A 23,713-nucleotide genomic window follows, 5' to 3' on the forward strand; every position below is an offset into this window, starting at 1 on the left:
AATGAACAGGGTTGAAAGAAACCTGTTCCAACTGAAAACAAAGCATGCTCACTGTCTAATTATTCTTAGACAGTCAATTAACATAATGTAATGTCCATATGATATTAAATATCATAGCCTCTCAATGCATTGAGAGCTTGTAGATCTGCTATTTTCAAAATTTTGGTATACATTTGAAAACTTGAAATGGTAGGCTACATTCTGCATTATGAGTACTAGATGCCAATACTTTTGTACTTTTACTCAAGTTCATTTTCAATTCTGTACTTTTACTCGCATCAGAGTAGGCTATTCCTATATTGCCGTAGGCCTATTGATACGTTTAAGTAAATAAAACATTTGAGTTTCATAGTTTTGAGTTTTCCATCACTAATTATATATATGGCAGCGGTTTTAACAAGAGCTGTGATAGCAAAATAGGCAGTTAAGTGGTGTAAAGTAACTACAGTTATGAGGTACTTTTACTTTACCTGGGTATTTCCAACTAGCCTATCAGTAGGCATACTTTCACTTCTACTCCATTACATCTCAGAGACACATATTGTAATTTTACATTAATTTGAAAACGTTAGTCAGGCCTACTAGTTACTTTGTAGAGTTTTATGATTATTATTCAAACTTAAACCATACAGTATATAGAACATTTAATTAAATACAATGTTGAGGTATGTGTAGCCTACTTGAGTATTTCCAACAATTTTACACTACTACATCTCGTATGTAACTATTGTACTTTACTACTTTTACAAAGGTTTTCTTTTCTTTTTTAATAATATTATAACTTTAGCCCTATTTGAAATACCTTGGCTATGTTCAAACATTTAGTAGGCCTAGTTTTACTTTTGGACTTAAGTCTACATTTTGATGCCAACAGGCTATAGTGTGTGCCAGCGGCTACGTCAATGTAGTCCTTAGCGGCCATTTCTTGTGACAAAACACAGGTGTTTCAATTGTTTGATTGCATAGAACTAATGCTATAGTCTAATCAGAACACCTGTGTAAGGCTGTGTTGTCACAAGAAATGGCCGCTCTTAGAACTACATTTGGCACACCCTATAGCCTACCTTCGTAGGCCTACTTTTACTCAAGTACATTTTTAATTCAGTCAAGAGTAGGCTATATTTCTATATTGCAGTATTGATACTTTTACTTAGCCTAACTAAAATTACTTTTCCCCACCACTGCAGTGTAGAAAAGTAAACGTTCCATTTCTTACCTTCTGTCATCTTCATCCTGGTGTCTGTTTAACACTGGCCTCATGCTGTGACGCACTTTAAATTCAGCCGTTTCACAACAACGTGTGTGAAGCTCAATGACACAGTAGTAGATATAGGCCTATCTACTTTTCATTCATATATTATAGGCCTGAGTTAAGTAGGTGACCTACTGTAGGCCTATATAAAGTATGAGTTATGATTCTGAATTAATTTAACTTACAATTTATAATATAAAACGGTAGTGGTGTTATTTCTCACCGAAAATACCCTCCACAAGACTACAGTACTATGCTAGCTCACACAACGTCGAATGAGTCGTTTGTCTCCATTCATTCAGTGTTATTTTTAAAGAAAAAGTTTAAATGAAAGTGAAGGAAACGTTTAATGAAATGCAGCTCTTCTCCTTCCTCCTTTTATTTTATTTTCATTTTGAAAGAACCGCGTCGTGTGTCGGTAAACACAACGACGACATGACTGAAGCCACACTTCATCACATGACAGTGGCTCGAGCCGATCGAACACCGCAGAGCTACAAGCCCTCAACAGGTGCAGATACGCACTGATGGGCTTCGGGAGCTCTAGCGTCACACCGTGACGAACCAGTAGGTGGCGCCAAAGACTGAAATGCAATGACGATGACATAAAATTAATGGGAATTCAGACATTCTGTGCTAATTTTGCCATGTTTTATAGGTCTACATTTATTTGACATAATAGCCTACTTATAGATAGTAGGGTACAACAACATTTTTGCAGCATTACAGCATCATTGCTCAATCTTTCCTAGTGTAAAGAGGACAACATCATTATTTCATAATTGAATAAATGAATACATAAAAAAAATACAGTTTAACCCTTAAGTGCTGTTCGGGTCATTTTGACCCGTTTTACATTTTCATTTGAAAAAAAAAGGTAGAAGTTTAAATTGTTTCCACCTGAAACTCACTGGCCTTAAAGATTCTTCTGAGATGAACATGTAAAAAAAATATTTTTGCACTACACCCATGCTACACCCCCCTCATATTTTTTGAACCTTAAGTGCTGTTCGGGTCATTTTGACCCGGAAGCACAGATGCACAGAAATACACAGTATTATGCCAAAACAGAGACACACAGTCACCCCCACTTGTCACCCCCACTTCTAACACCCCCCTTCCGAAGCCCCATTCCGAACCCCCCCCCCCCTTTCCGCACCCCCCCCCCTCCCCACACTTAACCCCTGATGCACAGAAATGCAAGGAATCATGTACAAACACAGATACACAATCACCCCCTAACCCCTTCCACCCCTCCAACCCCCCTCACCTTGCCCTTACCCCCTCCCCTCCAAACCCCCCAACCCAACCCCCCCCCCACCTCCCTCCCACACCCCCCCCCCAGCCACCCCAGATGCACAGAAATAAAAGAAAGCATGTATACTAACACAGACACACAGTCACCTTCTTCCCCCCTCCCCCCTCCTATCGCCCTCACCCCCCCACACCCTTCACCCCCTCTCCTCCTCACCCCTCCCCTCCTCACCCCCTCGCCTCCTCACCCCTCCCCTCCTCACCCCTCACCCCTCCCCTCCTCACCCCTCACTTATCTGAAGTTTTCCTTGTGACTGTACTGTATCTTAGGGGAAATTTTACATTATTTTACATAAACACAATGTGCTGTAAAGTAACACTGTATTTCAGGGGTGCTGTGGATGAATATGTTGTTTACAGGGGTGCCCTGAGACCAAAGTGTTTGAAAACCTCTGTCCTAGTGTATACGTTCAAGTGTATATTCATATGTGACGTTCATGTGTGTTCACATGTGTGTTCAGCTCTATGTGAGAATGATGTCCTGTTGAACCACAAGTATTCAATTAATGGGCATGTTGTTCATAAAAATATTGTCTGATTTTCATTTTGTCCTATAAGCATGAGCAATATTGCCCAGTATTAAATATATTAGTTTTTTTACATGAATTTCAGCTAAATCATTAAAAACGCCTAGCTCTTTCAGTGTTTAATGTGATATAGCAAAGCAAGAATGCAAACATTTACCATATATATCATATGAATTGTTTGGTATTGAGTCAAAGTCAATGTATCATGATGATTTGTTAAGTTAAAATTTATATTAGTGTTGTTTTTTTTAAACCAAATACCCCCCGGGTCAAAATGACCCGAACAGAACGAAGGCGTAGTGAATCTGAACAGAACTTAAGGGTTAAACACTTAAATCCTATATTTATTTTCCGGGCTACTCCAAAATAGCTTTTTATTGTTTTAATATGTAAAAGCCCTAAGAGTTAAACAAAGGCTTTTTAACTGCGTTCCTTGACTCTGAGTGCGCGAGAAGAACCTCCAGATGGGATCCCTTGCTGACTCCAAAATAGCTGATCTACAAGCCCACACCGCGTCACATCGTGATGCTTCTTGAGTTTGAAGATCAGAAATGAAAAAAAGTCAAAATTGTTGCCAAATCTTTTAAGGGGGTAGCTTAAAAGTACCTTAAAATCCTTTCAAATGTGGGTCTGCAGCCCAAATACACATTCTTTTGAGGGTTCATGACATGAACATGTTTGAGAACAACTGCTCTCTATGAACAACAGAATGCATGCCGTTTCAAATTAATAATGGAGTGGTGCGGTGCCTCTGTCTCCACCAAACTACAAAACTCATGCGAGCAATTGGATGGATTATAAAGTGAGCCAATGGGGCCAGCCAGTGCCCAGGGGCCCTTGACTACCAGGGGCCCTGTGTGTGTGTGTGTGTGTGTGTGTGTGTGTGTGTGTGTGTGTGTGTGTGTGCGTGCGTGCGTGCGTGCGTGCGTGCGTGCGTGCGTGCGTGCGTGCGTGCGTGCGTGCGTGCATGTCTGCGTGTGTGTTATTATTGTCCAAAAGAATACAAATAAATCATGTTTTGTTGTCACCTCCAAACATAATTGAAAGGGGAAAAATACATTATGATTAATTAAATACCTATATAGAAGTTTCAAGTAGGCAGCCTCATAGTGACCTTACAACAAGTTTACAGTGCAAAACATTCGTACAATAACAGTTTAGGACCTCAAAATAAAGATTCCCTTTTTCTGAGCACATGGTCATTCAAGAAACACTCAACACTGTGTGTGTGTGTGTGTGTGTGTGTGTGTGTGTGTGTGTGTGTGTGTGTGTGTGTGTGTGTGTGTGTGTGTGTGTGTGTGCGTGCGTGCGTGTGTGTGCGTGCGTGCACTGTAGGCACGTGGGAGCACAAGTGAGGGCATTCGTGCGCTTGAGAGCTGTTGCTATCGCCGTGGCAGCAAGGTGAGTTTGGGAGATTAGATTACATGAAAGGGATGAAGGCTGCGGTTAAGGGGGGGGGGGGGGGGGGCAGGTCAGATGACACACACACACACACACACACACACACACACACACACAGCCCTACTGTTGTGAGCATGGCAGATAGATAGCTACAGGTGTCTGTGTCTTCCACAGTCTAAAGGGCCCCTGACGGAGATAAAGTAGGTTAGAACGGCACCACAGAAGATACACATCAGGTGCAGAAAAAGAAGGATACAAAGGAAGCATCAAAAACATGATTCTCGTGCTAAAACCACAGACTACGGCGATCAGACAGAAATATCCGAAGATGTCCGATGTCCATGAAAGAGAAGACAATGCCACCATCGGAAACACGGACGCAAAACGTTAAAGGAGAACTCTAACTTAATGCTGTACATGAGTAAATAATGTGTTCGGTTATGTTAACGGATTTGACACAGCCGGCAGATCTAATCCAATGATGCCAGGAGGAGCACCTGCATCGCTTACCATCCAGCCAGAGGGAGCATTACGTACAAATCCCCAATAATTATCTGCCTTTAAGCAAGCTTATAACGCCTCGTCGTCGGAAGCCGCGGGGGTGAATTCGTCAGCCGCTCACAGAGCCTCGGAGCTCCCCCAGAGACGCCTAGCAGCGATGCTGAAACAGATCCTCCAAGACATGTACATCGAACCGGAGCTGCTGGCCGAGCTCAACGAGCACCAGAAGCAGATCCTCTTCTTCAAGATCCGCGAGGAACAAGTGCGACGCTGGAGGGAGAGGGAAAGCCAGGAGCAAAGCCCCGCACGGCCTCCCAGAAAGAGTTGAGTCTTTTTTTTACTTAGTTGCTACTTTATCTGTTCTATTTTTGTCATAGAATAGAGCAGTTTTTCTTATCCTTTTTCCCATTTCAGAGACCACCAGTTTCATATGCATGAGACCACACAGTTGATCTTTTTTCCCAGGGCCCCAATCTACACTGTAAAATCCTCATTGTTAATTTAACTCTGGTCAAACGGTTCCATTTGAATTCACCTCAGTCCATTGAATCTCATCTCTCTCTCCCTCTTTCTCTCTCTCTCCTTCCCTCTCTCTTTCTCTCTCTGACATCTCTTTACTCTGACTACGTGGCAACACGTGCGGTTAGGGATAGGGTTAGTGGGGGCGAGTTGGACCAACGCAACGCCAGGAGTAATGTGCCGTCAGAATAATGACACACATGCACCCTCTTATCATGCACTGCACTTCTCTTGCTTATTTTCTTCTTCGTCTAGTTCAGCATTCTGCACATCATCTTCAGATTATTCATGTCATTACATCCACCAGTGATACTGGCTGATACTCATCCCTATATTCTCTGACTCTGGGGTTTTGGAATTAAATTAAATTCCTTGAGCTTGGAATTATGTTTTTGTGACTCCCTTCTGAGATAACAAGTTATATTTCGAAGAAGGCTGCTATAAAATGACACTCGGACTGTCTGACTGTACCTTGCGCTGTTTACATTTCTGACGAATAAAGTATTCAATCAATCAGTCAATGGATAGATGATATGGAGGTATACTGTTGACTTCAGCTGATGACAATTATTAGTCATAGTTTGTCATACAGGGGGCGTGCGAGTTTGATCGGCAGCCTTCTCAAATGTTTTTTAACTTCAAGTCAGCCATTTGGTAGAAATGGTAAACTCACTGTTGTGGTGTCTGTTCGTCCTGAGTGCGGTGCCTAATTTATGCTCTGTCATAACAGGTAGATAACACAATGGTTTACAACAACCTGACAGGGAGGGAAAGGCAGGACACAGTTTATGGAGGGCTCGATTACTATAGTCTAGAGGGCCAGAATGGCTTCACAGCTAAATGAGGCTCCGATGTGACTCACACGTACATGCACACACGTGCATGCACACATGGGAGAGATAAGGGAGGAGTAGAAGGCATGCAGCAGATGTAACACTTGTACGGTTTCTGAGAGATAATTTTACTTCAGGGCACAAGAAACTAAATGGATAACAGATAATAAGGTTCCTGCTGCTTTGCTGCTGCTTAGACCCGTAATGATTTAGCTCTCCTATAGTCTCTCAAATTAGAGTTAGAAAAATTACTTGGGTGCAGAACAGAACACCTTAAAATCAGCACTTGGTGAGCAGATAAGTTGTCTCTGGATCTGGGTCCGATGCCAAACTAAAGAGTTCAGAGTGGTAGCAGAAGACTCTGAAGTTTCAGAGGCAATTACTTACTTGGGCATGTTGGCAAGTATGAGAGTTACTGTACTGTATATTGAAGCCAGGTATATCAAAAAGTACACATTTTTAGCTTTTCAATTTTATAGATAGAAGTGCCCTTGAAATACTGGCAGCAGCTCCTGTTTGTGTTGCCTGCACATCCTGGTACACTTGCATCCCTAAGATCACTGACAAAATTACAGGTCTAAAAAAAATCATTTAGATTGATACTTAATCTTCATCCAAGAACACATCATCTTCCTGTTCATTTTATACCTCAAGTGGCTCAAAGTGGAGGAGAAAGTATCACATCATGAAATGTGTGTAGTGCACATGATTGTGAATGTTATGGTACGGTCCTTTCAGAAGAAGTGTCACCAATCAACTTGTTACACGTTTCTCTCTTGCCTGATTTATGCTTGCTGTTGTGCACCAAAACGTGTTGCAGCGCGACACGTTTTGAGCTTGTAGATCGGCTATTTTTGCTACTTTTGTGTGACATAGATTAGAGAAGTAGGCATCACAGTTGCCCACCCCTGCTGTAACGTGTCTCTCCTGGGTCTTTGCAGAGGAGAGCCGGGGCATTCGCTGGCTGCTGGGCTCGGACGGTGACGTGTGGGTGTGGGTGATGGGGGAGGGGAAGAACATCATGAACGAGCTGATGGAGAAACGAGCCAGGAGACAGGCTCACGAGGACGCCCAGGAGATCAGGTGAGAGAGAGAGGCATGGAGACAACGTGAGATGGTTCAGGTTCTGGCTGAAAGCAGGGTACCAGTGTTGATTTTGACTAGTCTAGTTTTACACCTCAACGATTTTAGTAGATTAAATCTACAGTTGATTTAGTCAACTAAAATTAACTCAGCTGTGTGCCAAAAATAGCAGATAACTTGTTTCTGTCGACAATGGCTGAATTCGCTCTAAGGTCGTTCTAGCACTCCGATCGCTCACTCACTCCAGTTGTCTGAGCATTAGTGACAACAATGGTGGAGGAAGGCGGTGTAAAATATTAGACAGAAAAATCCTCATCCCCTCAGTTGAAAAAAGGCAGGCAGGCAAATAGATAAGACAGATCAGTGGGTTAGGTTTTGGCACTGTTTTACTGAGGTTAAGTTTAGGAATACGGTTAGGTTTAGGCATAGGATCACACAGTAACAGTAAGTTGCATAGTTTAGGAATACCGGGTAGATACCAGGTCAGCAGCGTTTGCCGGCATTACATTACAACCAGGGCGACTGTGTTTTGAGGCCAGCATTGTGGTATTCATCACAGGAGTGTCGAGCATCTCATTCTAGACTTTTTTGTTATCACAGGCATGTCCAGTGTCTCATTCTGAACGTGTGTTTCTCTCATAGCAGTCGTGTCCAGCAGCAGCAGCAGCAGGAGATGGAGAAGAGGTTTCAGGACACCAGGGCCAAGCAGAAGGCCTGTCTCCTGGCAGAGAGATGGAGGAGTGAGGTGGTCAACAACAAGGAGATGAGAACGCAGGCGGAAGAAGAGGAGAAGCAGGTTTTGACGGCCCAGGGGGTAAGAGAGATACAGCTTTCAGCATTTAGAGAGATTGACTTTTTACAAGACACTTTTCATTCACCCATTCAAACAAACGCCACATGCAAGGCAGCAAACAACCTGTTCACCTGGAGCAGTTATCAATAGGGACTTTAAGCCAAGACGGTTTTCAGTACGGCTCCGTTAGGTGGAAGTACAACTGCTATGGCTTGATCAGTCAAAATTGTCAAGCAAACAGCTGTCGTTGATGGGTTACCACCCATTTGACTGAACTCTTTGGTTCCCATGGTGACGCGTATATGGAGCAGACGTTGTAGACGCTACGTGGAAAGGTAGCTTCTGCCGGACTAGGATGGGCCTTGACGGCAAGCAGGTTTATCTATCGAGCACTGATCCATTTCCGGTTGCTGGAGCAGATTGCCATAGCCGTCCTTGCTTAAAGACTCTAATGTCTTGCTCATGGAAAGTTTGGCATAAATCCCGGAGGGGCTGTGGATGGAGACAGGAGCTGGCAATAACATTTAATTCATTTAAATCTGGTTGGTCCCTGACTGACCAACCAGCAGGCTCTATCTGGATTGTCCCGCCCTGGTTCCGCCTTTTTTATGTTGAATTTCACTGAACAGCTCCATTTTACTGAAACCAAGTTTGAAATTAGAATTGAACACACAGAATAACAATACAAAGCAATTGAATTTAAATGGTAGTGGATGGAGTGTCCCACCAAGACACAGCAAACAATGGGTGTGAAGAGGGGCGGAAAACGGGCGGGACTTGACAAAGGGTGAATTGAAGGTTGTTGTAACAACACTGGATTTGTCATCAGCAGAGCTGCGAGGAAGACGAGCAGACACAGAGCGAGAGTAAAGATGACACATGTACGGCAGACAAACAGGAAGACAGGCAACATGAGACAGAAGACAGCGAGTGGCAGGAGCAATGTGAGTCGTGTGTTTACTTGTGGTGCACATTTCAATGTAGGCCTACATGTTTAACATTTCAGTGGGCCAAATTAATGCATACAAATGACCAATCCTGTCTGTTGTCATGCTTCACTTGACATCACAATATATAATATAAAAGGTAAGACGGAATTCATTTTTTTCAGTGGATTCCTCGCGACTCGCGTCAGTGCAACCACACTTGCAATTTCCCAGAATTGCACCTTTCTAGTTCCTTATTAGAAACAGTGTAGCCTACCACTTAAACCCTCTAGGACTTGAGTTGGCTCTGTACTTGGACCTCTTTTTTCTCTCTACACCAAAACTCTTTACCAAAAATCTACAAGCTCACGTGTTGTGTTCATTTGTTTTCCTTTTAGACATCACTAGGCATATGTGACTGAGCATGACACTGGGGCAGTCATTTCGGAAGCCACTACTTTAGACCACAGCTGAAATAACTTGAATTTTAACTGATTTTTTTTTTTTTTTTTTTTTTTTTTTTTATAAAATGTGATAAAGCCACAAAAGCATGTCATAAATATCAGGCTACATTTCACTTAAACGCCGGAGCTTAACTCTGCATGTAAATAAGACTTTTTTTTAATTAATGTGAGAGATCGGGACATAATTCTGTTGCTCCTCCCAAATTTAGAACTTGAATATCTCAAAAGTAGTATTTCAGCATGGCATCATTCTATAAGCCATATCTTCAAAAATGTTGGGTCAATCTCCACAACCAATATATCATTTTGTAGCTATGATTCACAGCTTTCAAATGAAATGAAAAAATGAAAATGAAAAAAAAAAAAAATTCAATGACTAGCCGTCAGCCGCGCTGGGACACATATTGAAATGGTCCACGACCCCCCCCCCCCCCCTCTCCCGGGCCGTATGTTGCTCATGTTCATTCTAGAATCTATACCCACTGGTTCTCAATGGGTCTAAGGACCCCCACGTCCCCCAGGAGTCCTTGACGGTCTGTAACTCAGAGAGTGAACCCCTAAGGGGCCATTTGGTTCCATTTGTACACTCTCAATGACAACATAAGATTTCACAGTGTAAATATGGGGTCCCAGAGGGGGACAGACTTACTGGGAATCACGGTTCCAAGATGTCCAATGGAGGTGTGCACAGTATGACTTTAATAAGCTTCATGATGCCATCTCCTACCTATAGTGCGTCGGTCCAAAGCGGCGGACGAGGCGATGAAGTCCAAGGCGCTGCGAGCGAGGGAAGAATGCAAGCGGCACTCCCTCCGTGCCCTGGAGAGCAGCCTCATAGCGCTGCGCTTCCATACGGCCTTCATGAATGGAGACGCTCAGAGCCGGCGGCGCAGCAAAGCCTTGGACGCCAACGTGACAGACAGGTAATGTAGTCCTCACACAGTGCAACCACTCCATTTACCTTCATTCATTGAACTCAAGTGGAAAGTTATTTTGTGAACTACTCCTTTATGATGTTTTGCGGGAAATACGCAAGCACAGTTTAGAAGGCGCGAGAGTGAAAGAGTGGGCTAAGATTCCTATAGTTCTGCTGTTGTGTTGTTACTCTGTGCAAAAGTGAGTAAAGACCAGTTAAGAAAGAAGGTAATGTCTGCCGGGGAAATAAACCCCAGCCATTACAATATTCTAGTTGTGAACATAACTACTGATCTATAAGCGTCACAAGCTTGTTGATGGGCTATTTTTGCAATACGTTTCTGGAAGCAAAATCGGTGAAGTGCCTTTGAATGTGTTTAAATACAAGTATGCTTTTGGTATTGTTTTTCCCCCTCATGAGTAGAAGCACACACACGCACACGCACACAAAACACACACACACTGATCTGTCTCTTTCTTCAGCAGCAGTGTTTGTCCACGGCCAGAACGTCCGACATCCAGAGAGTCCATAATCCACTGGTTTAGAGCGGAGCAGCAACCAAAGCGGGCGGGCTACGAGAGGAACAGCCACTCTATTGCTCCCTGGTTTCATGGTGGGTACTACAAGGACAGACATATGTGTCTATTCAGTATTGATATCAAACACTCTGCTTGAGGCCAATGAAACACTGCAGTTATTTTGTTTCCCCCTCCAATGCCCAAAATAGAGCATAATCATAATCATAATGCTCATTTTTGTCCCATGGATACATCTAACATGGGACATGTGACAAATGTCTTTGGCGACATTAGTCTCATACTACGGACATAGGGACATACACACAAAGCCAGACATAGGAGCAGTTAGCACCACTCAAAAAACGGCCGTAAGTGGACTGTGTTTTCTGAAATGCCCTCTCAAGTCTGCTCTCTCTCTGTCTCTCTGTCCCTGCACCAAATTCTGGGCCCTGGGTACTTTTACTATTGAAAAATAGCAGATATACAAGCTCACAGCGCAGCGCTACGAGCTTATAGATCTGCTATTTTTGAAAGAAATCTTGAAAATGTGTGCAAGTCTTTGAAAATTTCAAATCGATCTAAGCTTTTTTGAAAAACCTATATTTCTATGTCAGTGGTGCTCAAACTCTTTCATGTGAAGGACCCCCAAAATGATATATATTCGGCCACGGACCCCCCATCTTAAAATATTTAGTTCCAAGGACCGCCCAGAAGCAAAATTTGAGTTACAAATGTTTGCTTAAAAAAATATATAATATTCAAAGATTTGCACACATTTTCACGACTTTTGAAAAATAGCAGATCTACAAGCTCACAGCGCGGCACCCTAAAGTATAAAATAATTTCCAGGTCCCTCCACCTTGGGCCCTAGTAACTTGCGTGTATCAAAACAGCAACCCGGTATCGCCAGTGGAAGCTTGTGATTGGCTGAACTGGAGGTAGGGAGCGCTCCGTTGTGTTCGCCTGGACCGCGCGGAGGTGACGACATTCGGAGGGATGAAGATTTACTATTCTGTCCATAACGGCAGGCGGCACATAAACCGGTAACGGCGCTGAGTCGGCTCATGCGACCGTCGCAGACTCGCAATAACATATATAATCATTAACATTCTATATTTATAAGGTCAAGTATTATACTTAATAATTGGGACTAATTAAGAACCATTATCATAGTTATAATAGGCCTACATTTACAGTAGTTTAGGCATTTTGGTTTGATAAGGTTGTGGGCAGAACAATTTGTCCTTGTTTGTTATTTGACTATTTTTACTTTAATTATACTTCATAGTGAATTAGTGATTATAATAAATAGCCTATGTCATGATTGCTAGATCAGATTGTGTTTATAATATAACGCCGGCGTGCCTCCGTCATCTCCACCGAAAACAAGCGCTCCCCCCTTGTTCCATTGGCGAAACCGGGGTGCCGTTTTGATTCACGCTAGTAACTCAGTCCCACTCCCCTCCCCCCCCTTGTGACGCCTGTGCCTCCAGGCATCATCTCCCGTCAGGAGTCTGAGTCCCTGCTGGTGGAGCGTCCGGAGGGCAGCTTCCTGCTGAGGGTCAGTGAGTGTATCTGGGGCTTCACGCTGTCCTACCGCACGCCCAGCGCCTTCAAGCACTTCCTGGTGGACGCCTCCGCCGATTACTACAGCTTCATCGGCCTGGATCAGATCCAGCACGCCACTCTGGCCGACCTGGTCAGCTTCCACAGGGTGGGCAGTTACTGTCAGCATACCGCAAATATTAGAGCCTGTGATATAATAACCGATATATCGGCTATTGTTTTGCAGCCGATGCGTCCTGATTTAACCACCGTCGCATAAAATAGACTGTGATAGTAAAATTGCGGATCTACTGTACAGTACCAGCTCATGACCTGTTGCAATGCAACACGTTGTGAGCTTGTGTATTGTCCATTTTCGCTATCACTATTATTATTTGTTTGTATTTTTAAAGGACAACTCCCCAATAAATAACATCTTTCCAGAACCCAGCAGTGGAGCCCATAAGCCTATCGCTTTTCCACTACTATTGATGTGTTCAAAGGTGTTTTTCATATAAATGTGTTACTCGATGTCATTAAAAACACATCATATGATGCTATGAGGGCTGCTGGGTTATGGGGTGTGTGTGTGTGTGTGTGTGTGTGTGTGTGTGTGTGTGTGTGTGTGTGTGTGTGTGTGTGTGTGTGTGTGTGTGTGTGTGTGTGTGTGTGTACGGCGAGGGAAATTCTGCCTAATAGACCCCTTGGCCAGTCATTTGGGATGAATATAAAGTAGGAAAATGAGTCTAGATGTTATTCAGTCTGGAATTGTCCTTTAAGATTATAGTACCGTGATTTGTATTTCACCTCCTAACTTTTAATAACATTCACATTCCAGGAAGAGGTCATCACCACGTCAGGAGGGGAGCTCTTGCAACACCCCTGTCCACCGAGGACCACCTCCACACACTATGGAGGTCTGTTTGAGTGACTCGGTCAACATCCGCTCCAAACACATGTCCAGGACCGGAGCTCACGTCCCTCTACCTACCGCACTGCTCTCTGGGATATCTTTGTTATATTCATTTGAACAGAGGCTGCAATACGCTGCTTCTGCTGTGTCGTATGATGTACAGTATAAGTATCTAGTGGTGTGTTTAAATCCTACGAATATTCTTCTGTTGATAATGTACATTCATTTATTTTTCTATTAACATTTCTTTCCTAAAGGAGCTTTACAGTAACGTTGTCTTTGCTCTGGCATTGCCATGTGTAGTATTCCATATCATATGTCTGGGCATCTAGGGCTAAAACGTTTGGGAACCACTGCTTCATTGACACAGATGTATGAAACGTTGGCTCCAAACAATAACCGCAAACTCATGAATAAAGACTTTAAAAAAGCTGCAATACATTAAAATGTACAATATACAACACAAACTCCCTTTACTCATACAACAGGAGCTGTTCTGTTGCTCCAAAAGTGACAGGTAGTCATGTACTGTTCTATTTCGCTCTGATGTCTTGTGTGAGGGGACACACCAGTATGTGCTGTTCGTTTTGTACAACAGTCTCACATTGACAAATATGCTGCTCACTCAGGTGGTATCACGCAGTCTATGAGAGGACAAACAAAACCGTGTAAAGGTTATCCTTAAATAGTCCTCAATGTAAGATGTGCTAGTACTGCTGGTGCTAGTATTAAGTGGAAGAACAGATAAGTCTGGGTTGATGGCTTGGTATGTCTTACAGCTATCTTGTCACCTGCTTCTAATGATATCAACGCACTTAATGCGAAATATTCACGTGCTTTCAGACTCTTCAATGCAGAAAGTATCCAGGATACTTGGATATCCAGTATGCCAATGCAGAGATATTAGTAGTAAAATGTCGACATCTAGTGGTCAACCTCAGAGGAGCGCAAAAATAAAACCTGAGGTGAAGCCCAGCCTCGAACCAGATGCCAAGATGCCAAGTATGCTCTGTTCCCCGGTGTAACGCCCCACGCCACAGACCCCGACGGAGCGGCGCGGTATTGGGCGCCGATGACCCCCGTGAGTCGCCACCGAGGCGAGCGCTAGCGAGCCGAGTTGCCGCGACGAGCGGTGGGAACTCTAGAGGGTATGCGTGTGACATCATCATTGTACCCGGAAGTTATGTGTGTGCCTACTGAGAGGCAAAAAGTTACTTTCTGGCCTTGACAGCCCATACATCCAAACAGAAAAGTCCTATCTGATTGCATTAAACAACATTAAACTCACTTTGCCACTCACTTTATGCATGCGCATACTCTCTATTATTGCAGATAAATGAGAATACATGACTTGGTTCTCCTTCTTTAGCAATTGAGCAAAGCATGCCATTTCACTGCTGTAGGCCTACAATACATAGGCCTATTTTATATGTCTATATCCTGTTATTTGACTTTTCTTACTTTGTTTCTTCTCCATTCTAATGGCTACATTTTGTTGACAGTTTATACAATAACTTATATACTGAGAATAATTTCACTGGTTTGTTCCTTCTTTGTTTGCAAAGTTTGGATTTGGCTGACCTTTTAGATCAGTGGTTCTCAAACATTTTCATATCAAGGATCCCCAAGTTGATATTCATCTGGCTGTGGCGCTCCATTTGAAACGATTTTGTTCCAGGGACCCCCATAAGAGAACATTTCCCACAACTTTTCAAAACTTAGCAGATCTACAAGCTTACAACACGTTGTGAGATTTGAACCCCTACAGCGACCCCTGGGCGACTCCGGACCCCACAATTTAGAATCACCTTTTTAGACTGATTTGCATGGAAATATCCCCAAGGACTAAATATTATGGTTTGTTGTGGGCATGCATGATCATGTTAATTAAGCAACATTACACAAGAGGGTTTTACCGTGATCACTGGCACACCAGTGAGGTGGTCAGGAACGAGGCGAGGAGTTTTGCGAGCATCACTGAAGTGCAAGCTATTGTAAAGCATATTGTTACATCAAATGATATAAGATTACCCAGTCTGACCTTGGGCCACTCTACTGGCCACCCTGCTGCATGTCGGCACTGACGGCACGGATATCAATCATAGTAAAGGGACAAAAAACTAAATCATTTCTTACACTGATATTTCTTTATTTATCCCTGTGGGGAATTAAGGTGTATAGCAGCACAGCACACATCAAACTGAATTCAAAATCAAGTATTTTAAGTCCAAGGCCATAAAAGTAGCAGACTTAAGAATCGACTACCGAGCCCTCGGGACTTGGGACTGACTGGCATAGCTTAGTGGTGTATAAACAATAAAAAAAAATACAAAAGAAAGTACAAGACAAGTACAAGAAAAAAAATCTGTCGGCAGAATATGAACAATTTGTATATCTATGCATCAAACAACAAAAAATACTGTATGCTCTTGAACAGTATGGAATAACCTGCAACACTCCAGGTGAATGAGTGGTTCTGAGTCAATACATACAGTAGATTTCAATAAGAAATATGTGTCTTTACTGAGATATACTGATCTAATTAGGCCTTCGTGGCCATTATGCATGTATACAGTACGACTGAACCTAGGTCAAATAGCCATGCCCTGAGGAAGACCCACAGGTGAAAGATATGTGCTGACCTAGATGTGGCTTTGAATGTTTTATTTTGTAATTCTTAAATTATGCCCTAAAGACATGCTTTTTAACTATGGGCCCTGGGCTCATTCAGCTTGGAGGTTATGCAGAGGGCTTCTCCGTATTGATATATCTATATGTACAGACTGATATACAGTATGTACAGTTTCAGCCAGCCTATACAGTAGGTATAATGGATCATTTATTATGTACAGTCAGTCAACAAAAATAATACGATCTATTAACAGTGAGACACAAAGAGCAGTTAACCTGCACTAAAGAATAACTGTCATGATACTTTAGTGCTGCACATCATAGAGATAGAAAGCTAAGATGTCTCCTCAGGCTCTCGGGCGTCTGTCAAAAATGGAAGGCAACGTGAAAAGGAAAGCTTCAGGAATTCTGAAGCACGCTTCTGCATTCATCACAGAAGGGGACATTCGGTTGGCCAATAAGAGGATGGGGACTCCCTCTTTCCCAGAAGCACTTGCTTTGAAACGTTTGTTTCCTCATGCCAATAAAGCTCCACTGAATTGAATTTTACGTCCCAGAAAAGACGCGCTGTGATTGGCCACTAGCCACTTCGAGTGGCAGCGTGCCTTTCGCACTTCCCTTTTTAACAGGACGCTCCGAAGAACTGCAGCGGAGAATGAGGAATCTAGCTTTTTATATCTACTCTATGCTGCACATCCAGTGGTCTATGAACACATGTGCACAGTGCAAGGAAAGAAAGACAATTAAGGGCTCATTAATGCAAAAATAATGTATTCTTCTATCGAGGAAACAAATACCCGTTGAAGATGATGGTTGTACAGGAGGGTTTAATTCTAGTAGAAGCTATGGCCCCAGTAGAGCCAGAAGATAATGATATTAAAATAGGAGTGAAGTTTCTGTGTTTGTTAAATAGCTCTCTATTCGGACAGTAATCGGATTCATTGCTGTAGCGTTTGTTCAGTAACATGAGTCTCCCCGTCTCTCCAGCTCTTTCGTAAACATAAAACGCATTTTCAGGTCGGGATGCCAATTTTATCCAATCGGGAGAGAGAACACACACGTATTGGCAACCCACCTGGTAAATGTGTCTTCTGTTTATTAAAGAGCTGGACAGACAGGGAACAAACACCATAGTAATAGCAATGGTAACTTACAAGCAGAATATATATATATATATATATATATATATATATATATATATATATATATACATACTGTAGTTTGTTAACTTTTAATTAAAAAATACCTCACCTCCTTCACCATCCTCATAATCACTGTTGTTATGAACATAATAACAACATCTTTCCTCACTAGGACTACGATCATTCCTCAGCTTGAGAGCTAGAGGGAACCTAAGGGCAGCATCGGTGAAATCACCAGTCATCTGTCCCACAGTTTCCCACGTGTCCATCTCGTCACAGTAGCACTCGATGTTCGGGACACGCCTACACAAGGAGAGACCAATTAGCCATGAGAGAAAAGAAGACACCTTTCCCCCTGAATTCATGAATCAGTCGTGTCTTACTTCACAGAAAATCAACCTTTCCTGACTTCAATCTGGCTGGCTCTGCCCTAAGTGTGTGCAGTGAGATTACTTATTTGTGTCATATTATCTCAAATGACCTTTCAGATGACAAGGACATCTATAGACAGAGGCGGAAGCTGTATGCCCAAGTCAACATGCCGTGTCGCACATTTAGCATGTTCTCAGTAAGATATCTCTCTTTAGATCCTTTTTTACACCACTGTATACTGCCCAACTTTGGTGTCGCTACAGGCAAGGCAGCCTCAGACGTCTCACAGTGGCCTATAACGACTGCATGAGGCTGCTGCTGAGAGCTCTGGGAAGCTCCAGTGCAAGCCAGATGTTTGTCAGTATCGGGGGACCCACCTGGTCTGCTGAACTACGCAACCTTATGTACAGGTTTGTGTGTAGAGCATCTGAGTCGGTATAATGATATCATCACTGCAGTGTTTCCCCTATATGCATTAAGGAGCGGCGGGCCGCCGGCCCTTAAAATCCGGCCGCCGCTCTATGATTTTTCCTCTCTCTCTTTTTTTTTTTCTTTTTTTTTTTGCAGATGAATTATTTTCACAACGTGACACTCATGTTTAATGTTTAGAATAGCGAATGTTCTCTCTGTTAGGTACGGTTGGAAGGAGATTATAACACTCCTCGGCTGCACTCATTGGATGGAGAAACAGCTGTCACTCTGCGCACAGACTCACCGAGTACAAACAGTTCTCGTCGCGAGCTTACGGTCTATGGTCGCGAGGCACAGGCACTGTTGTATTATGGAACAGGAGAAGTTTACTTGTTGTCCCATAGATCATTATAGCTTAGCTGTACATTTCTCAAGATTAATTTAAAAACGTATTGATTTTAGAGTGGTGTCGTTTGTGGTTGTCTGTGGCTACATGTGCAGTTTGTGTCTGACTCTGTTAGCAAGCAACCTAGCCTACAGCGTGTGGAGAAATAACAACATGCAGGTCTGATAATATAAGCCATGTTGGGCTAGGTTGGATGAAATACCATGCAGTGTTGCCATGTCTGACTATTATAAGCCATGTTGGGCTTTTATTTCTGTAAAGTTGCTTGTAAATAATGGTGGTTGCTTGTGAGCTTGTAGATTGGCTATTTTCAAATGGCGTAAGTATTTAGGTTTAAAGTGCTCGTGTGGCCTATATTCAGTTATTTTGGGCTTGTTTCCATAGACTTGGTTGTTTATTCCTCCTGACAAATCTGACAACAGAACTTACTTGAAAACTTACCGAAAAGCCAAATAGTAGCCCATTTATTTAGCCCATACTATTTAAATAGTAGCCCATAGTGTGTAAATAAAGCACTTTGAAACTGATGATGGCAAATGTTGATGATAATAAAATAAAAATCAGAAGATGATGGCCAATGTTGTTATAAAATATAAATCTATTTATATATATATTTTTTTTTAACTGAGTTAGAATCACGCAAGCGCACCGACCAGAAAACATGAAAAATGTTCTGCCTGCGCGCACGACCACACGCCACGCCGCGAGCGCAGGCCACGCTGCACGCGCACGCCACGTCGCTCCCAGCAACTCTCCCCCACTCCTTCAGCTTATGCCTAGGGGAAACACTGCCCTGTTATAACGGACCCTACGTGCAGTTCGGTCAGATTGTCATCTAGACTGTGGAACCATTGGCGCACATGTCAGTATGTCAGAAACTGAACATTTTGCCTTGGTACATTTTCCTTTTATTTTTTGTATATTTTGTATTGTTGTTTTATTGTATTGTATTTTATTGTGTGATATGGATCTCCCTGGGTCTGAAATAAAAATTGAATTGAATTGAATTGAATTACCTGCCGCTGACGTCCGTCCCTCCGAGGACGTAGATCTTTCCGTCCAACAGGGTCACACTGGGCTGGTAGCGGGGCTCTGACATGGGGGCACACATGGTCCACCGGTCGGTCCTGGGGTCCAAGCACTCCACCGTGCTTTCAACGACACGGGGCCCGTCGATGTTGTTCTTTATATTGTAATAATTCCGACCACCTATAAAGACAAAGAATTAACAAGATAATTAACTGTTAGTGGACTCAATATTATGTGCCAAAAATCTTTGGTTGAAAGTAACTAAATGCATTTACTCAAATTCAGTATTTCAGTAGAATTTTGATGTAGGGCCTACTTTTAATTTACTTGAGTGTTTCCATAAAATAAAATAAAAACCCAGGGGGAAATATTTGAGCTTTTACTCTACTACAACTATTTGAAAAAAATAAAAATAATAATAATAATAATAATAATAATAAATAAATAAATAAATAAAGAGAAGGAAAACACACTGACGTGTGTATGGGGGAGGAGGTTTGGAGCATCCTGCAGTTACATTATAGGCGGTTGCGATCGGACAAGGAATATTTTCACATTTAACGAGACCTGTGCGCTAGAGCCCTGCACGGGCCTGAAATGTGAGGCCCGGCCCGGCCCGGGCCCGTGGAATTAAGGCCCGGCCCGGCCCCAGGCCCGTTGGTGAGTTTCAGAACCGAGCCCGGCCCGGCCCGTAAGCCCGTCACTTTATTATTTAATTAAATATTTACGTGCGTGGCTTTCACTGCTGCGCGCAGCAGCTACACTCTCAAGGTCCATACTGTCACAGACCACCGAAATTTGCGTCTCAAAGGTCCGGTTCAACTACAAAATGACATGTCTTGCAACTTCTGAAAAGGATTACTCCTAATTTGAGTTCGGAAAGCTGCACGCACGTCAGAAAGTTGGAACTTTCCCACAAAAAAGCTGTGGTCGGAGACAGTATAGGCTACAGCCCTCTACTCTAACTGTGCTCGTCTTGCGCTCTGATTAAAAGAAAGAAGTCAACATCACAACACAAGTAAGAAATCTTCCTCCACCCACCGTTTGTTATGTTACTGTATATCCTCACAGCAGAAAATTAGACCTTGATTGATTGATATTATTGTCGGCTTGCGCTTGCCGTGGTTAAGCCATCTCGTAAAATACGGAGTATCGTCCAGTTATAGCCTACTAAAGAGTAAAGACGCATTCCGTAATGAACGGATACGGGAGGTCGGGGAATCATTACAGGGCGATTTATTTGAGGAATGACTGTAAAATTGTTGAATCTACAGTAGTGCTCCTAATATTCTAGTCTCGCTGTGTGAGTCGCAGACACACAGAGTTTGTGTGAGTGTGTGACAGAATAAAAGACGTAAAGCCCTCTGCTCGTTGCGGCCATTGGCTAATGTACTCATGTCACGACCAATCAGAGATAGAACCCATAGCCTAGAAGACTATTCACGATATTCCTGGCCATTCTATGGAGGCTGCCATTTTCTTTTACAGAGGGTGTGTGCTTAAAAAAACATCTTTTCACTTCCTCCCAAGTAAGGAAGTGACACGGAATTGTCTGTTGCCAGATTTTGCCAAAGAAATAAGCCCAACAGAAGCAACTAGGCTATACTACTTTACATTTACAATTGAAAATAGCAGATCAGCAAGCGCACAATGTGTCACATTGCGACGGGGACGTATCTCCATTCCGACATTGACTTCTTATTGTCAGAGTGGCAACACTTCCACAGAGGTTAAGTTTAGAGTTAGGGTTAGGCATAGGGTTAGTGTCGGAAAGGAGACATGTCAAAAAGGAGACATGTCGGAATGGAGACATGTAACCCACATTGCGACACATTGTGAGCTTGTATATTTGCTATTTAAAAAAATATTGAGGGGAAAAAAAGAAATTTGAATATTTTTGAAACATTTTAACAACATAAATCTGTGTGGAGGTCCCTGGCACCACATATTTTCAGATGGGGGTCTGCAACTGTGGACAAATATGTTACACTGGGGTCCTTGATATGAAAAGATTTGGGAACCACTGGTTTAAAAAATATTAGAAAGTAAGCCCAATAAACAACTACACAAATTGCTTATTATAAGCAGACATGGCAACACCAGTTCATTCAGAGCCAAGAGCCCAGAGCGCCTCTACTGACACTTTAATGCAAGGACAAAGGAAACCAAATGATGTTTTTTATTTTCTTTCAGGATATGAACAGGAAGCCGGGGGCGGGGCCAGGAATAACGTGAATAGGCTATGCGAGGCAGCTGCTGTCTCACTCACACTCTCCATTCTAGCTATGCGCACAGTCGCACACAGAGACGTCATGTGTGAAATTCACAGTGCAAAATGTTCAGAGCATGGTTCTGAGCCCGGCCCGGCCCTAGGCCCGTTGGTGAGTTTCAGAAACGAGCCCGTCCGGCCCGTTTTTGGCGGGCCGGGCCCTGGTCGGGTCCCGGCGGGCTTGCAGGGCTCTACTGTGCGCGTGCACGGTTGCGCGACAGAATATTCAGCAATTTTTTCAGATATGGTACCTATAGCGTAGAGCTTTCCATTCAGAGCGCAGACAGCAGGGAGATCACGTAGAATCTGCATAGGAGGGACTTCTGTCCATACGGATGTATCAGGGTTGAACTTAGACACCTGGGGTAAGTCTGGCTTACTAGGAGATACTACACACACACACACACACACACACACACACACACACACACACACACACACACACACACACACACACACACACACACACACACACACACACACACACACACACACACACACACACACACACACACACACGTAATACTCTCCAAGTCTTTCAATATTTTCAATTAGAGGTGGTGCCATAGTTTTATACTTTTTCTGTTTTGTATGTGTCTATGGAGTTAACAACTTCAGGTGGGTGGTGCTAAGATGAAAACCAGGTATATACTTAACACATCTAGTGTCAAGTATACCTTTTTTTCATGGAATCGGCTAAACATAGGCTATAATCTTGCCTATATATGATGTGATGCACACCTCAAAGTGTTAAGTTTCATACCAATAAAATAGAGGTGTCCATCCAGTGCCACTGCATTACGGTGACCAGAATCATAATAGGCCGCCACACCGACACCCTTCATGAGCTGCCAGGTGTTGGTGACGGGGTCGTAGCGTTCCATGGAGTCTTTACTCTTGACACTCCCAGAGCCACTGACTGCAAACACACATCCATCCAGCATCGCCAGGCCTATGTTGGGTTGTGCAGGGGGGGAAATATGAATAAACCTAAGCTTTCGAAGTGATTACCTTGGACATATGCACTATGCATGCACTCATTCAACTTAAAATCTCAAATTGTAGTCCTACTTTTTTTATATATATGTTTTTTTATCCCACAGTTTTCACCCAGTGCCAATTGCCAAAGCTGTAATGCTGGGCTCTGCTCTTCCTCTGCCAACCTGGAGAGCCCCCCGAACTGAGCTCATGCTTCCTTCAGTGCCTGAGGAGTGAGCAGGCTGCTTCTTATCAACTGATAAGGGGAGCTTCCCGGGTTGGACGTAGAAGGGAAGGAACACGTTATTCCAACCAGTTCCTTTCTCCTCCATCAGGTGCCCCGGCTGGCCAGGGGGAGGCATTATAGAGACCAGGATTACAGCATGTTTTTGTGAGGGTATCTACCCTAGGAGACACGGGGGGACATGCAAACTCCACACAGAAAGGCACTATGGCAGGGGGCATAGTGGTGCAGTTGGTAGCGCTGTCGGCTGTCGCCTCACAGTCACAGCTAGAAGGTCCGGGGTTCGATTCCCGCTGGGGGATGCTGGGGGATGCTGTGGGCGCTGGGGGCGTGTTCTCTCCTCCGCTTTATCAGCACCCACACCGGGATTGGTGAAAGGGCCTTTCTGTGTGGAGTTTGCATGTTCTCCCCGTGTTCCCCCCTGTCAGGTGATAAGAAGTGGCCCGCTTGCTCCTCTTGCACTTAAGGAAGCATGAGCTCAGTTCGCAGAGCCCAGGATTACAGGTAATTGGCACAGGGTGAAAAATGGGTTACAAAATTGTGGGATAACAATTATAGAAAAAAACTAAAGCACAGGTCTCCACCAGGCCAGGCATCCTGGTGGTGCTATATAGGCCAATGTAAAAAGGGTGGCGTGTGTTCTTCGCCAATCTTAGACCTTTCATGGCAGTCGGGCGCTGCATGCATGATTTGAGACATTGTGTTCCAAAAATTTGTTTTGCCTGT

The 23,713-nt window shown here is 43.4% G+C and overlaps 2 protein-coding genes across 2 annotated transcripts in view; one reads left to right on the forward strand and one right to left on the reverse strand.

The window, feature by feature from the left end:
• Positions 1-5,152: 5,152 nt before the first annotated feature.
• sh2d4bb (SH2 domain containing 4Bb) lies at positions 5,153-13,523 on the forward strand (the record flags this gene model as incomplete). Its single annotated transcript, XM_080747180.1, has 8 exons — positions 5,153-5,318; positions 7,289-7,430; positions 8,073-8,244; positions 9,053-9,167; positions 10,347-10,536; positions 11,015-11,142; positions 12,541-12,761; positions 13,431-13,523. 8 exons carry the CDS (start codon positions 5,153-5,155, stop codon positions 13,521-13,523), a joined length of 1,227 nt encoding a protein of 408 aa, XP_080603306.1.
• A 603-nt stretch (positions 13,524-14,126) lies between these two features.
• The window catches only part of LOC308302864 (kelch-like protein 23), a gene marked incomplete at both ends in the record, with an annotated part of 29,256 nt that continues 19,669 nt past the window's right edge, over positions 14,127-23,713 (reverse strand). The window contains 5 exons of the mRNA XM_080747181.1: positions 14,127-14,149; positions 17,388-17,581; positions 19,484-19,676; positions 22,017-22,154; positions 22,529-22,717. Of these exons, the coding sequence (XP_080603307.1) occupies positions 14,127-14,149; positions 17,388-17,581; positions 19,484-19,676; positions 22,017-22,154; positions 22,529-22,717 (737 nt within the window). The remainder of the gene's footprint in view (positions 14,150-17,387; positions 17,582-19,483; positions 19,677-22,016; positions 22,155-22,528; positions 22,718-23,713) is intronic.

This window comes from Nannobrachium achirus (assembly GCF_963921795.1).
Source record: "Nannobrachium achirus genome assembly, chromosome: 18".
In the NCBI taxonomy this organism is placed as follows: Eukaryota; Metazoa; Chordata; class Actinopteri; order Myctophiformes; family Myctophidae; genus Nannobrachium; species Nannobrachium achirus.